The following is a 16,472-nucleotide window of genomic DNA, read 5'->3' as shown; positions in this document are numbered from 1 at the left end:
TCACGGTTGCCTTGAGCAGCTTCCAGCTGTGGGCCTAGTGCTAGCCAAGGAGCAATACAGCACTAGGCCGCGCCTACGGGCCGGAGTGGAGAATAAGGAGTGATGTTAAACCCTGAAAGCAGATGACGCTGGACTGAGACTGAGGCCTCTAAAGCAGTGTTAGAAATTAAGTCTCTAGTTGGCAGAGGTATTTACACTGTCGAAGTAGGGACCACAATCCTAGTCAGGGTAAATCGGATACACATCCTAAATTATCCTGTGCTCACCCTTTGGTAGCTTGGCATAGAGCAAGCAGGCTTAACTTAGAAGCCAATGTGTAAAGTATTTGTGGAACACTTAATTACAGTAACACTATGAAAGGCAACACAAAAGGACTCATCGCCAGTTTAGAAAAATAGATCATATTTATCTGATTAAACAAGATCAAATCGACAACAATATGATTAGTACATCCTGAGATACAACATTTTAAAGAATAAGGTGAAAATAATGCATAGAAGCGCAAAGCGTTAACAGTGGTTATCTGGTCACGCTGGACTGGGACAAAGTCACAAGTTCAGGCCGACCGTGATGGAGCGGGAGCTGGCTACAGAGACCCACTTGGGCCCACTGAACACAGTACCCTAAATCCTGGTGCGCGGTCTACGCTGTGTTGCTTTGTGTGGCTTTGTGTTGCTTCGCGGCAGTCATCATGAAAACCTCAGAAGGCAGAGCACCTTAGGCCCACTTCCAAGGGTCCAGGACTGGGGTGACACCACTTTGCAGGGTAGACTCACAGATGGCAGAGTCCAGGTGCTATAGCAGGTGAGTTGCAGCAGTCTTTGATGTCCCGGATACTGCAGAAGAACAGGGGGCTACTTCTTGGAGATTCTTGGTTGCAAGGATGAAGAGACCAGTCCAGTCCATCTCAATGCAGGGCAGAAGCAGCAGGCTAACACAGCAGAGCAAACAGCAAAGTGGCAGTCCCTCCTACAGCAGCAGCAGTAGGCCAACACATCAGTGCAGTTGCAGAGTGGCAGTCCCTCCTGGCAGCACAGCAGTCCTTCTTCCTGGCAGAGTGTACTTGGTGCCAGTAGAATCTGATTTGGTGGGATTTGGGGTCCCATATTTATACTTTGGTGCCCTGGTTCTGGAAGGTGGGAAAAACTTCCAGGCCTTCCTTTGAAATGTAGCGATGCCATGCCTCCCCTCCCCTGCCCTGGCTCCAAGCTGGCTGGAGTGGCAATACAGGGTTGTTAAGCCCTATTGCTAGTGGACAGGGCAAGTCTATTCAGGCATAAGTGAGGCAGTGCTAAGTTCCACCCTCCCATCAAGCCAGTTAATGGCTCATTAAGTCCCACTAACTCACAGCTAAGCTCCCATTGGGTGTGACTGTCTAGAGGGAATGCACAAAGGCCAGCTGTCACCCAGCCCACACATGTATTCAAAGGCAGGCAGAGGCACAGAATGGTTAAAGTAAGAAAATACCAACATTTTAAAAGTGGCATTTTAAGACTTAGCAATTTAAAATCCGATTTCACCATAAATTGGGATTTTAAATTGTGAGTCCAGGGACACCAAATTCCATATTTCTACTATTTCCCATTAGGACATTACACTTAAAAGATGGTTTAAGGTATTCCCAATGTAATCCTATGGGACAGATAGGACGTGCAATAGTGAAAAAAAAGAATTTGAGAGTTTTTGATCATCTGGACATGTTAAGCTTAAAAGTACATGTTCATCTTTTTAAATACACTACACCCTACCCTTGTCTAACTAGGGCCCACATTAGGGGTGACTTACATGTAATAAAAAGGAAGGTTTGGGCCAGGCAAGTGTGTATTCTTGCCAGGTCGAAATGGCAGTTTAAATCTGCACACTGAGACTCCTGCAGTGGCAGACATGAGACATGTTTGAAGGGCTACTGTAGTTGGTGGCACAATCAATGATGCAGGCCCACTAATAGCATTTAATTTTACATGCCCTGGGCACATATAGTGCACTTTACTAGGGACTTGCAAGTAAATTAAATACGTCAAACAGGTGTAACCAAGTAATACCATGTTTAGAGGGGACAGCACAGGCACTTTAACACTGTTTAGCTGTGGTAAAGTGCCCAGAGACCTAAACCCAACAAAAACAGGGTCAGGCGGAGGAAGGCAAAAAGTTTGGGGATGACCCTGCAGGAAGGTCCATTTCCAACAGGCAACTTGACAGATGATTCAAAGGATACCAATACTCACGCTTTCAGCTCACACCTCTAATGGCGTTCCTCCGAGAGGTGTCTCTCAGCTGGTGACGGAAGAAGGGCCATACAGGCCCAGCACAGGTACACGCCACCAAATGTTCCCAGCTCCGATGCATGTGAGTCAGAAGCCGATGAGTCAGCCTGAGTGAGAAGACAGAGGGCTGCAAATGCTAGAGAGAGAAGGGTGACCAGGAGGCAAAAGGCTTTAGCAACAGTTAAGAAGGGAGATGTGAAATACTCAGTCCCACCAAAATCCCATAGACTGACAGTATCAAGGGTCAGCCAGTCAGAGGAGGAGACGGGATCCTGGAAGGACATACTCAACCTGTGTAGCAGATCCAGGTGAGCTGATTACTCAACAGAAGACCTAGACAAACTGTTGCTTTAGGCATCGTCTGACTGCCCTCACCTCTGCCTCACAGACGCACATTGCGCATGCAGGATTTGGGCGATATTGAAGTTGTCTACCTCACATGCGCATTGTTTGTTTGTATATTGCTGTGGTGCACTGCTACTTACAGACTGGGCAGTAGGAGTGCCTCAGACCAGTCTTTCAGTCTTCTTCTCCTTCCTCCAAGACTAGTGGGCCTCCACCCCCAAAGCCCTCAACAGGAACCACCCCTGTTGAGTAATCAGCTGTGGGAAAGGGATGCTGAAATTATGCAGGCGTCCATCTTTAACTGTCTTTAGCCACTTTAAACATACATTATGCCACAAATTACTTAATTCGCCAACTACCCTCACATTATAAACCCTCTGGTTTCATGCCTGTATTAACATCTCAATGTTGACTTACTTCAGCCTCCTCTTGACGAAAGGTCTTACATTCAGCAGCTCCTATTCCAACAAAATGATGTTCAGGAGTGCCTCACGTTTGTTTTGAACACAATTAGCACACTAGATGCTGATTAGTACTCTGTGGTGATGCTGCAGTTGATTGCTACATAGTTAACTGACAGACTGCTGCTGGTGTTAGAAGTACATATTTCACTCTGCACATCTGAAGGTTTTACTAAAATGGAGGAGGAGGATATTTGAGAACTCAGATAATGTGGCCTCTTTTTAGTTTTCTAAAGCACTAACTATAATTTCAATGTATAAAGAAAGCCTTTCATTTTGTTAATTTACTACAGTATAATCTAACGGAAATTTCTTTCAATTTCACAGCTTTGATTCCATCAAGATCTTTCTTAGGTGGGACACACGTTTGTCACATATAGAGAGTGTTAGCTATCTATGGGTTCATTAGAACTCTGTGGTTAAGCTGCAGTTAATCAGTAGGGAGTTAAATGACATACTGCTGCTGGTGTTGGAAGTGCACATTTCTCTGTATTTCAGAATATCTTACTGACATGGATAGGGAAGGTATTTCAGAACTCGTAGAAAATGTATCCTCATTTTAGCATTCTAAAACACTAACCATAAATTCTAAGACAAAATAAACCTTCATTCTGTTCCTTTATTCCAGTCTCCTCTGTAAGAAATGCTTTCAGTTTTACAAATTTAATTCCATCAAGACGGCATTCTGGTGGGCCACACTTTTGTCATAAATACAGAATGTTAGGGCTCTATTTGCTTATGAGAACTCTACGATGAAGCTGCAGTTTAGTATCAGTGAGTTTTACAGCTTTGATTGCATCAAGATGGCACTCCACCTCTGTGTCGTAAATACAGAACATTAACGGTCTAGTTGTTCAGCAAAACCCTGGTGAAACTACTGTAGAACACTGGAGAATCAACAGCCAGGCTGCTGCTGTTAGAAGTACATATTTTACTCAAAATACCAGAACTTTATTCTCACATGGCTGAGGAATATAGTGTGATCTTACAGAAAATGTGCTCCCAGTTTGGCTTCTGGAGCACCTTCCATAACACCTATAAGAAACTCATGAGAGAAAACATGTTTCCCTCATACATAGTTCATCAAATCCCAGAAAAGGGGTTAGTATATTCCACAGGGTAAAATCTCCACAGAATGTATCAGAATTCCAAAATTAATCTAGATCCAACAAATTATGTACTTAATGACCAAAATCTTTTATCACCCTCCATGTGTGCCCTTTATTGTGACCCTCAAAACCTGTCATTCAGTACAATCCATTTAAATGGGGACCATGTCTTTGAGTCCTATAATGGCTGCCACAACATATTGTTTGTGATGTAGCCAGGCAATCAGGATTGACTAGCCCCCTTTATGTTGGCCAACCAGAGTATATCTGGACAGCAATATGTCAGATATACCTAACTTGTTCTGAGCAGTAACCCCTTCATGACCAGCCGGAGCTCCTCTTTAATAGCTATTTTCTCAACAGATTAACAACAAATCACAAAACTCACATTCTCTGGGTAAAGTTCTAACTTTTTGCCAAATTGGTATAAATCTGTTCAGACATTTTTTCTATTGTAGAGAAGAGTTCCTATGGGAATTGACATGAAAAATCACACTTTTGTGAAACCTGCCTATTCTTGGCCCCGCTGGATAGATCAGCGCAACACTTTCCATGAAGGAACCGAGATGGATGAAATTATATTTAAAAAACGTTTCCTGCAGATTTGTCAAACATCGCTAAAGCAGAATAATTGTAATTGATTTCTTAATTGCGAAACATGTATTGGCCAAAACGTTTTGTCTATCCATTCATTTAATTTTGAATAATGTACATCAACTTTTAAACCTGAAGAATATTTTTTAAAAAAAATATTTTATTGAAACCTGTCGATTCTAACTAACTGTCTTTCTAAACTGCACCATCCGTTTGTCTACTCCATCCAGGCCCTTGGACTGCCACCTGCTTTGTAGCTGGATGGTACTCTTGGTGCATGTGCATTTGAAACCTTTTCATAGATAGTGCCAGCTGTGTGCCTGTCTAGAACATAGTTACTTAGGGTACATTGGGCTGCTCCAAATAACAATGCCCTACCACGTAACAACTATGTCTCAATACATGGAAAAGGAAAGAGTTAACACAAATAGAAAGTCCCCACTCAATAACCAAACCTTCAAGAAGATGATGTGCAGTATCAACTTAATGAGAAGGGTGTCAGAACATGCATGTTCACTCACTCACTCTACTTATATATTCATCTGAGTGAGTGAAGCACTCAATCCAGAGATCTGTCTGTAACCTATATGTCACTCATGCCATACATGAACATGTTCTGAGAGTGATGAAAGCTTGCCAAGCCTCAGGGAATGGAGTACTTCCCTTGCTGCCCCTCTGTGTGTGAGAGAGAGAGAGAGAGAGAGAGAGAGAAACATGCTACTGCTGTGCTGTACCTGCTTTGTGAGGAAGCAAAGATTACACTGCTGATGCTTGATTTGTATATGTCTTTCGATAGGGAACGTTTGTGCTGTTGCTGCCTTGGCTGTTACTGTCTTCTGAAAGGGAAAGCTTGTCCTATCTGCCCCAGGTGCACCTGTCCTGCGAAGAAAGAGGGTGTCCATTGGCATTGCTCCATCTAATAAAAAAAAGATATATTGAATGTAGTTTCATAGCATTCCTTTGAACTAGGGAATATTTCACAATACTTAATTGTAATTGTATTTATATAGCGCTTACTTCCCCTGACGAGGTGTCAAAGTGCTTTTCGGTGAGTAGCATTCTACTGCAGAACCCAAAAGAATAAGTGGTGGATTAGTATAGGGAAATAAGAGTACAGTATTAGTATAGAAAGATATGAGTTAATTTGAGCAGAGAACATGTGGGTCTTAGCTGGATTGAATAGGGGAGGGATAGAGGAGGGGAGAATCCAGAAGTGTTGATTGGGAGATCACAGTAATAAGATGAAGTTTGGTATGAGTAAAGGAGAGTGGGAGGATGGAAGAGTCTGTAGAAAGGGATTAGGGAGATCATAGTAGTGAAATGAGGTTTGGGATGAGTCAAGTTAGATAAATGAGTGAGAATTCAGTAGGGTAATTTGAAGGGTCATAGTAGTAAACTGAGGTTTGGAGTCAGTCAGGAGGGGTAGAGGAGGGACAAGTCTAGGAGGGTTATTTTGGAGATCATAGTAGTAGAATGGGTTTGGATGAGTCAGAGAGTGCAGATACTGGATAGATTGATAGAGGTATAGGGTAATAGTGAGACAGAGTAAAGCTTTCAAGAGAGTATTTTTCCATCTTGTACATTAGGACTAAAGTAGTATTTAATGTGAGCTACAAATACCTCTAGTTCTGCAAAAGGCGCTTGACCTCCCAGGGCATATATTTAAGCGGCATAGTATTTTGAAGGAAATAAGAAGGGTCTATTGTGCAATCCTCCTTGTGTTAGTCTTTGTATTAGGGAGCCACTAGTAAAAGCTATTAATAGCTCCCCCATACATACTTTTAACCTGGGCTTGACATTTTAACAATGATAAATGTTGATGTAAGAAACATGGCCTCGCCAAAAGTGGGGATCCCATAACTTGGGGACTGTACAACCAGTTAACAGTGGTACTCTTGGATGCTTCCCAGTCCTAAATGTGGAAGCCACTGTGGAAGTAGGTAGGGGAGGGCTCATCATATTATTTGAGTATATGAATTTAAGGGTAAGAGGTTTGGCTCTTTTATTCTAGATGTTTTCTACTTCTTGTATGTATGTCTGTTTACAGAGATCATCCAACAGCCCTTTCGCTCGTTTCACTGCCTCTTTAATGTTTTAGCTGCCTGTGTAGTACCTGTCCCGTATGTGTGAGACTTGTCATGTTTCTCCTGCTACTGCCATCTATCGTTTACTTATTCTTTGCATTAGGGACAATAACACTGCTGCTGTCCATGTTGAAGTTTTGTTGTATTGTGAATCTCAGAGTTAAATCTTCCACTCCCCAAAATACAAATCGTTTCACAATCTCTTTGTTTGTTTTAATGGATGATGTGACAGAAAGACTGACCCCTCATGAAATATGTGAGCATAACTTACTATTGGTTTTACATGTAAAACAAGCAGTTTTTTTAAACGGGCCAGACCACTTTGTAAAATCTGAAACATAGCTGACAAGTGACTCCATGTCATGTGTAACCCATTCACAACTTCTGGCATTTTAGCTAACAGCATTTTGCATACTGGGGGTTTGTGTCAATGATGACAGTGTTAAAAGCAAAACTAAAAGCACCTCAATGCTGTTTTATTAAAAGCCAGGAATGGTTGATGGTATCATTTGTCATATTGCCAATTAGCAGATCTGTGAAATGCAAAATAAAATTGAGTTTCTGGCCTTCTGCCTTTTTTCTTGCATGCAATCACTGGTTAAACAGCTCAGTAGCTGAGATGGCATAGATAACCCTTAAGATGGGAGCATCTTACTGCTAATGACACAACAATAACACTTTTTGGAGAAGTAACCTGTCTGTTTAAACGCCCTACCTTAATAGCACAATGCAAGCAACAGAAGCTGAAGGTGTCATAAGACACTTTGAGGAAGGAAAAACAGTGTCCTGGCACCTCTCTCCGGTATTCCAATGTACGGGTACCCCTTTTCTTAGGTCCACTCCCAGCCTAAAGGTTAGTGCAATTTTAAAGCTGGCTTTGGTGGTTCAGTGAACTAATGCATCCACTGCAAGCTATCTCTTTGACCTCATGGTCACAGGTTCACATTCCGACAAGTCCACTCAGTTTTTCATCCGAGGTCAATAAATTGTGTACCATTGAGTTGGGTAACAGCGAACATATGTTTTTCAGCTCCAGAGTTGTGTTCTGGGTGAATATGTGCTTTATAAATGCACATGATCTGTGAAATTGAACCGCAGCTACACCACTGTGAAATACCCTGCTGTGCTGCAAATGGTGGGGGGCCAGCACTTTTATGACAACCTCAGTGTATGGCCTACTATGGAGATGAGCTATCCACTGGTAGTATGCTATGGTCACTCGAAGGCACTGCTGTGCTGGTGACTGCTGGCTTCTATCAGGATCTCAGTGACTTATCTATTCTGCAGCTGAGCTACACTATTGTATATGTTTCTGTCTGCTCTCTCAGGGCCTTCACCAGTAATCTACTTTAATGAGTTGTTGCATCTGCTTCCTCCAATACATCAGCAAATGATGTATGTTGAAGCTAAATGGTACTGTGCATGTTGGCCTGTCTCCTCCCTCCAGGACCTAAACCAATGATGAGCTCTGCAGCTTAGTGGCACTGCTACATCTGTGTCTGTTTGCTCCCTTCAAGACTTCAGTGAATTACTTACTGTGAAGTTAGGTTTCACTACTGGGTCTGTTTCTTTCTGTGACTGGCCACTGCGTGTCACTGCTGCATGTATGTTTGCTAAAAGATCACAGGATCCTGCAACTAGAGTCCAATGTTGTTCCAGTCCTTCAGTGTGTGCTCACTGTGGTGCTTCTGCAAGTACCTAATTTGTAATAGTAATAATAATAATAACAAGTGCCCCGGCCCTTGTCAGGAGGCCGCTACAGCTTGCACCGCTCATTGACCCACTAGTGCTGCCAGTGACAGTACCGACACAACTAACCAGCACACTCATACAACTGTGACAATTAAGACTTTAAATATACATAAAAAATGACTAAAACATGCTGCTCAAGCTACTCTTATAGCTTTGAGTGGCAGGCACTTGTGTTTTTAATGTATATTTAATTACTAAACAACTGTTGTTGTGCTCCTCACAAGATTAGACAAACAGCACCACCATGTGGCAGGCTGTTATAAAAGCCAGTGTTGACAATAAAGCGCCCGTGCTGAGCACTAGAAACCACAGGCTCAAATTAAGCACTGACTGCTGCCCGCCTGATGTCGTCCATCAGGAACTGAGAAGATACAGTAGCTACTGAGTGATCTTACTAGCTGGTGGAATCACCCATTATGAAAATGCTTTCAGTAGTGTGCAGGGTCCACTTCTTCATTTTGATCCTGGCTCTGTTCTGACCACCCATAATAATGTCTGTTCTTCCCTCAGGCACCAAAGAAGGAACTGCAGAATGGTGTGATCCGGGGATACCAGATTGGGTACCGGGAGAATGGACCAGGCAGCAATGGCCAGTACAGCATAGTAGAGATGAAGGCCACAGGTGACAGCGAGATCTACACCCTCGACAACCTCAAAAAGTTTGCCCAGTATGGGGTAGTGGTGCAGGCCTTCAACCGAGCAGGCACTGGACCCTCATCCAGCGAGATCAACGCCACCACGTTAGAGGATGGTGAGTAACGTGCCTGTGACTGGTGAGTACCACACCAAAGGAGGTAAAAAAATACAGCTGGAAGTTGGCGAGTGGAGCGCAAGCAGGGTTGAGTGCGAGGCTGGAGTGAAATGAGGGTTAGAATTAGGAGTACCAAAGAACAACCATAGGTACTGAGGTTTTAATTATTCCTGTCTCCCAGGTTACTTATATGTGTCTTGAAAAGACAGACTCTATCACCCATCCTTAAGAAAATTACTTATTCAAATTAGAAAAGTTGCTTAGAAAAAGATCAAATTTTGTATGTATCTTGGAATGACGGAACCTGACATTTATCTTTAATTCAATAATGATTTCTTTAAATCAGGCAAATTCCTCCCAAAGACAAAAACGTTCATAATATTCAATACTTTTTAAAGGCATTATCAAGTCAGAAATCTGCTCTTGTATAGACACTCTAATAATAGGGAAGGTGATAGCCGCCATGCTCCTACCCACTTTTCTTGCACCTTTCTTACCTATTTACCTCAATCTACATCTTCCCCTGTACACTTGCTGTCCCTGCATCCCTTCCTCATATTACCTGGATTGCACGCCCTTTCCATCCTACCCTCTGCATACCTCTCTTTCCTACTTCCACCCTATTAAAAATGTTCCTGCGCCTCCTACATGGATGGATGGATGGATGGATATCCTCCCTCCAGGTAAAGAGAATAGGAAACTTCTAGTGATATAGCTGTCTTAGGAGCCTTACAAGTAGTAAATGTTCAGGCGTGCTTGATAATGTATCAATAAACATTGCAGCACAAGCATAGGGGCCTGACAAGTGTGGAGCCTGGGAAATAATCCCACTGCTACCCTGTGGTACTGGAACAATTTCAGAGTGGGGCTGCTGCCATCAATGTTCCATCATATTAAAGAATTATGCAAACGAACATCTCTAACACCACATACTTTCATTGCTGCTGATACATTTTGAACCATTTGTACAGTATATTTACAACTATTTAACTGGTGTGCATTAGGAAACATTCCACATCCTACTGCCTTTCTTTTCATGCTCTCTCTCCACCCAGTAAGATTGCGGCTTGGTTCACATTACAAATTTTCCTCACCCAGCAGTTAGAGAAAGGAAAAGGAAATGCCAATCTCAAGGTAAAAGAATAAGCAGTCTGGTATTTGACCTCTGTTTGCAACAAGATATAAACTAAATGTAAAGGTCTTTTTCTTGTTTGCTCTCCCACTGACCTTCTGCAAGGTTTGGGGTTGCTGCAGCAATTCCAGCTCCCCAGCTTCCAGCACTGCTTCTGCTACCATACATGTCAATAGACGTGATTCTGGTGGGTGAAGGTAGCTTGGTCAGTAAGATTGGTGGGGGTGGGCTTCAGATTTCCCAACTATGGCGCTGGCATAAAATGTTAAAATACATTTTATGACAAGAAGGGTGCAAGAGAGGGGTGAGCAGTGGGAGACAAATGCAGATTGGTAGGGGTAAGAGAGAGAAAACATTATTGTGTATAATAACCAAACTTGTTGAAAACTTTCAAAACAGGGAGAGTGATAGAGGACTGTTCTGAGCGACTGGTCCACTCTGATTGTTTGCTTTTTGACAACCTAGTTTTTGACCTTTTACTGTGAGGGAGCCTCCTAGCTGGAGACTCATCCATAGTAAACTCATGGTAAAATGGACTGCGCGTGTTTACCGCTGGTGCTGACTTGCTAAGGAAAGGCTGCTGTGGTGCAGCAAGAGTAGGAGGCCCTGGGCTGGTTACACGTGATCATGTGTGCACCCATCTGAGGGCTGCGCCGGGAGGCTTCTTGCCATATGCATCCCAAGAACTGTGCTTAGGTTTACCCTGGTGCAGAAGGAACTATCCAGAGTAGGTGGTGACCTGGAGTAGGCCTCATGAGATGGGTGTACACATGTGAGGGGTAGTCAGTGTGCTTACTGTCTTTTCCCTGTAGGGGCACTACATTAAATGTCAATGGGAAAGGTTGGCCTAGGATGCAACTGCAGTCCTCTGGGGTGCACGAGACCAGAGTCACACCAATAAACACTGTACCCGGTATGAAAAGAATAATGCAGCAGGTTACAAAAGCATAGTCGTACAACTTATGGGTCATCCAGGAATGGCATCTTTCTCTGACTCAGCTCAAGGTAAGAGCCCAGTATGCCTCTGTTTAGCTGCCTGAGAAGGGCCTTGCGTCAATCAGCCAGCTGTCATTCCGCGCCTGGAACAGGCTGGAGAGGCCCGGAAGGAATGTCAGGGAGGAGGGGCTGAGTTCAGAGCACATGTGGCCCTAGCTTCTGGAGGATCCCATTTTGAGCTATCCCAGAAGACTGTGCAGGAAGGTGGGGACAGGGACAAGGAAGTGATGTGGCTCTTCTGGTTAGGCCAGAGGTGCAAGCCTGCTGGTAGGACACTGGGACTGTAGACAGGCTTCATGGGCAACTGGAAGGAAGAACCCCCTGACTGCCCCCCCGGGGAAGGGATTCTGGCCATGAAGGTGTTCAGGCCCAGCGAGGCGTTCCAGAGCCAGGTAAGCTCTGGAACCCCCTTACTCCCAATCCCACTGAGGACTAGTTGGGGGAAAGACTGGGCTGGCACAAGGAGAGCGCACTGCCCAGAGGAAAAGGGGGGCTCCCTAGAATTTGGGACCCTTCTAGGCCAGGAGGCCTGGTGGCAAGGGCTTGTCACCAGGAGCAAAACGACACCACAATCACGAAAATCGGCCCCTGGGGACCCGAGATATCCCACAGAGAAGGTCTGTGACCTTTGACCTATGAGCGAGCGGGGAAGCACGTGGGGCTCTGCCACAGCACTGGTCGATGTCCCCAGGGTGGGCCAGGGCCCGGGGATTGCCCCAGGAGGAAGAGGAGCCGGGGGAGTGCTGTCCCACTCTCCCTCTGGAGGAAGATGCGGCCCCAGACTCCATCCCTGGGCCCCGTGAAGCCTGGCCCGTTCATGGAGATGAGGGGTGGTGCCATCACGCACCCTCCTCGCCGCAATGGTGTAGGAACCCCAGATCCCACCCTGGAGACCCCCAGCAGCCAAAGTAAAGTCAGGGAGCGCCGTCACGCTCCCTGTGAACATCCAGGAACATGGCTGGGGACACGCGCAGTTGTCCTTCCTATGAACATTGGTCCCTGGTGCCCCACGCCCCATCCCAGGGCGCCACCAGAAGCAAAGTAATTGCCTCGGACCCCATTCTGGGGCCTCATGAAGCAGAGTAAGTCAGGGAGCGCCGTTGCGCTTCCCGCGAAGGTGAGGATGGGCCCCAGACCCTATCCTGGGGCCCTGAAGAGGAGGAGGAGGGAGTGCCATCACACTCCCCCAGGTGGCCTGTCCGGCCATAGCCGGCACGCATCTGCCAGCAGGAGGGGGCAGACACCAAAGGAAGGGCCAGCTCCCACTGTAGTACATGAGGTGCTGGCCGTGTGGGGAGCCGGTGGGGTCGGCCAGGGGTGGGCTCCCCACACGAAGGAATAACAAAATAGGATTATTGTGAGGCGGGATAATACTCCTCTCCATGTCTTTAATAAAAATGAAGACTTTCCTTCATATTTTACTAGGAAAATCTACATTTTATGGCAAGACCGGAGGCTCATATTATGCTAGTTTAAAGCGAATTAATAACAGTTAAAGAGGCATGTTGTATTGGTTTACAATAGAACACTTTACACACATTGTCATTTGGCCAGTCAGCGATTTGAGAATGTCCTCCAAACGAGAGCCAGCCCAAAAGGCTTTAAAAGCCATGGCACCCCTAGCAGATTGGGCCCCAAAAGAAGAAGTGTCAATACCCGCTAAAGACATAACCCATTTCACCCAACAGGCCAGAGTTGGGTGGAAACCGGCTTAAAGGCTTTCTTGAAGGAAATGAGGAGTTGGGATGATGAAGAAGATCTCAAATCGTCTGTCTTTTGTTCATATATCTTCAGACATTGACCTACACAAAGTTTAGTGTGGTCAGGAAAATAGGGGTAAAAAACTGTTGCCAAATTAGCTTTAGTAAGTCTATGAACATTAAATAAAACACCTGAAGGAGTAAAGTGACAAGCAGTAATATCAAGAGCTCTAACATCAGAAAGATGTTTAAAAGAAACCAGGCATAACAACATAGCCAGCTTCGCAGACAACTTCTTTAAAGGGAGCATGTTATTATCTGGCAAAGATAAAAAGAGATTAAAAACAACATTAACATCCCACAACGAACTGTATTTAGATAAGGGAGGATTGGAAAACTTTACTCCCTTCAACAAACGACAAACCAGAGGCTGTTCACCGACAGGCTTACCATTGATGTAAGGATGAGAAGAAGAAATCGCCGACCAATAGAGATTGATAGTATGGTAGGACTTACCTTTACTAGCTTCAGCCGCAAGGAAATTAACTATGAAAGTTATATCCGCTGAAAGATGATCAATACTTTTTCCCCATGCACCAGCTGTGCCATATGGACAATGCTGACCAGTAGGCCTTTTTTGTACCTGTTGCCCAGGAATGTTTGATGAAGTTTGAAGCTTGTGCTGAAATAGCTGGGACTGGTTGGGGATCCTGGACAATTTCCATGCTGAAAGGGTGAGAAGGTAGTCTAAAATCAAATTGTGAGGAAGACAGAGGGGATTTGTGAGAAGGTCCAGAATGGAGGGAAGGAGAAAAGGGGAATCTATTGCCAACTCTAGGATGGAAGGGAACTAGACTTGGGATTGCCAAAAGGGAGCTATGAGGACTACCACTGCCTGTTGACGTCTGATCTGGGCTAAAAACCTGCTTATCATGATAAAAGGAGGGAAGGCGTAGTTGAGAGATATTGACCAATCCTGAGAGAAAGCATTAAAGGCTAGAGCTAAAGAATCTGGACGCCAACTGAAGAATTGAGGTAGCTGAGTATTGAGACGTGACGCAAAGAGATCTACTTGGAACGGGCCCCGTTTGTGAGAAATAGCCTGAAAAACTGAGGGATGAAGTCTCCAATCGCTCAAATCTTGAAGATAACGCGAATGCCAGTCTGCTACAGTATTGAGATTGCCCGAAATATATTCTGCCTGGACCGAAATCCTTTTTTGAAGACAAAACTCCCCAAACCATTTCACTAATTCCGCTAAAGGTTTAGATTTTGTGCCTCCTAAATAGTTGATATATTGGACCGCTGATATGTTGTCCATCCTGAGAAGAACTGAACAACAAACCCTGTCTCTTGCTAGACTTTTTATTGCAAAGGAGGCGGCAAACATCTCTAAACAGTTGATGTGCAACTGTGACTCCTGTACAGACCATGTGTCTCCAGTCGAGATTGGACCACACCGGGCTCCCCAGCTGGACAGGCTTGCATCAGATTCTAATACTAGATCTGGGGCTGAAGCAAATATAGTCCTGCCGTTCCAGGCGTCTAAATGGTCTGTCCACCATTGGAGTTCCGCACAAGAATCTTGATCAAAACAATGTTGTCCCTGTATGCCAGACCCTTTTGAAGATGACGTATTTTGAGTCTTTGAAGGGCTCTGTAATGGAGAGGACCTGGAAAGATGGCCTGAATGGAAGAGGATAGAAGGCCTACAATCCTTGCTAAGGATCTTAGAGATATAAGGGATTTGCGCAAAGTTTGAAGAATCTCAGACTTTGTGAATTTTACTTTTGTGGAAGGAAGATGAAGTGTAGCTGAGACAGAGTCCACGAGAAAACCTAAAAATTCCATTTGTTGGACCGGAACTAGAGAGGAGTTTTTGCTGTTTATGAGAAAACCTAGATCTGAGAGGAGAGTACAGGTCAACAAGACGTGAGATTGGAGGGAAGAAAGGTTTTGATTCATAATTAGGATATCGTCTAGATAAATGATTATCCTGACTCCCTGGGCTCTGAGGAAAGCTACAACTGGTCTCATGAGTTTTGTGAAACACCAGGGTACAGAAGAAAGGCTGAAAGGAAGAGAGGAGAAATTATAAGTCTGGTTTGACCACTCGAACTGTAAGAGTTTCCTGGAATCTGGATGCATGGGAACTGAAAGATAAGCGTCCTGGAGGTCTAAACGAGCCATTCAATCGCCCTCAAGAAGAGAATCTCTGAGATGGAAAATAGTCTCCATTTTGAAATGACGATAAACAACAAACTGGTTGAAATGTTTCAAGTTGATGACTGGGCACATCTTTTTGTTCTTCTTTTGAATTGATGAAACCTGAAGGATCTAACTAACAAAGGACAATTGAGTGTTTTTGAAGAAGAGACTGGATTTCTGCCGAAATCGCCTTTGTCATTTCTAGAGAAAATTTGGGAGGATGAGGAAACTGTAGCTGTATAGGCTTCAAATAAAGCCTGATAGTGTAGCCCTGAACGGTGTTTATTACCCATGGATCTGTTGTTATCGACTGCCATTTCGGAAGAAACAGTCAAAGGTGACCTCCTACAATAATTACCGGTGTGGGATGAGAATCTGGAGCCTTGGTTGCCTTTGGTGCGGAAACTGCGTCCTCTCTGCGGATAGAACTGCAGTCTGTATTCCTGATATGAGGTATTGAAGGCACCACAGGAACCCTGGTTGTTGTAAGAACGGCTGGCAAAGCGGTTCCTGCTTCTGCTGGCCCTGGCAAAAACCTGATTGTTGAATATCTTTTTGAGAGACTGTTGGGCTTTGTCTAAGGAAGCAAAAGTTGACACATACTTGCTTAACTCCTTAATAAAGGAATCCCCAAAGAGGAGACCTTCCGCTTTGATGCTCGGATCCGATACTGCCAGGTTGACCAGTTTGGGGTTAAGTTTAAGAAGGAGAGCTTTTCTCCGTTCGTGAGTAATTGCAGCATTAGCATTCCTCAAGAGACATATGGACCTCTGAAACCATAAAGACAGATCCACCAGGTTATTGGAAGAGTTGTCCAAACGAGCAGCTTCAGCTAAATCAGCTAGACCAGGCTTTATCAACACCCTTACGTGGGTCTTTGCCAAACTTAGTAAAGAATGTAATAAGAGAAGGATCAATGGCTGGAGTTGTTTTTTTGGACTGCAAAGAAGGACAAGGGTACTCAGAGCAGAGTTTAGCTCTAGTTTGTTCGTCCAGGGACGTATGTAATCTAGAGGCGACATAATCTCCCACATGATCCGTAGGGAACCATTCAGTGGAATGCGGATGGTGGATGT

General features: G+C 44.5%; 1 protein-coding gene across 2 annotated transcripts in view; it reads left to right on the top strand.

Annotated features, from left to right (window-relative positions):
• DSCAML1 (DS cell adhesion molecule like 1) overlaps window positions 1–16,472 on the top strand; it is a 468,701-nt gene that overhangs the window by 348,278 nt on the left and 103,951 nt on the right. For both annotated transcript variants that reach the window (XM_069224722.1, XM_069224723.1), the window contains exon 17: window positions 9,120–9,360. In XM_069224722.1, the coding sequence (XP_069080823.1) occupies window positions 9,120–9,360 (241 nt within the window). The remainder of the gene's footprint in view (window positions 1–9,119; window positions 9,361–16,472) is intronic.

Source organism: Pleurodeles waltl, chromosome 3_1 (genome assembly GCF_031143425.1).
Source record: "Pleurodeles waltl isolate 20211129_DDA chromosome 3_1, aPleWal1.hap1.20221129, whole genome shotgun sequence".
Lineage (NCBI taxonomy): Eukaryota > Metazoa > Chordata > Amphibia > Caudata > Salamandridae > Pleurodeles > Pleurodeles waltl.
This window is presented reverse-complemented; position numbering and strand designations above follow the sequence as displayed.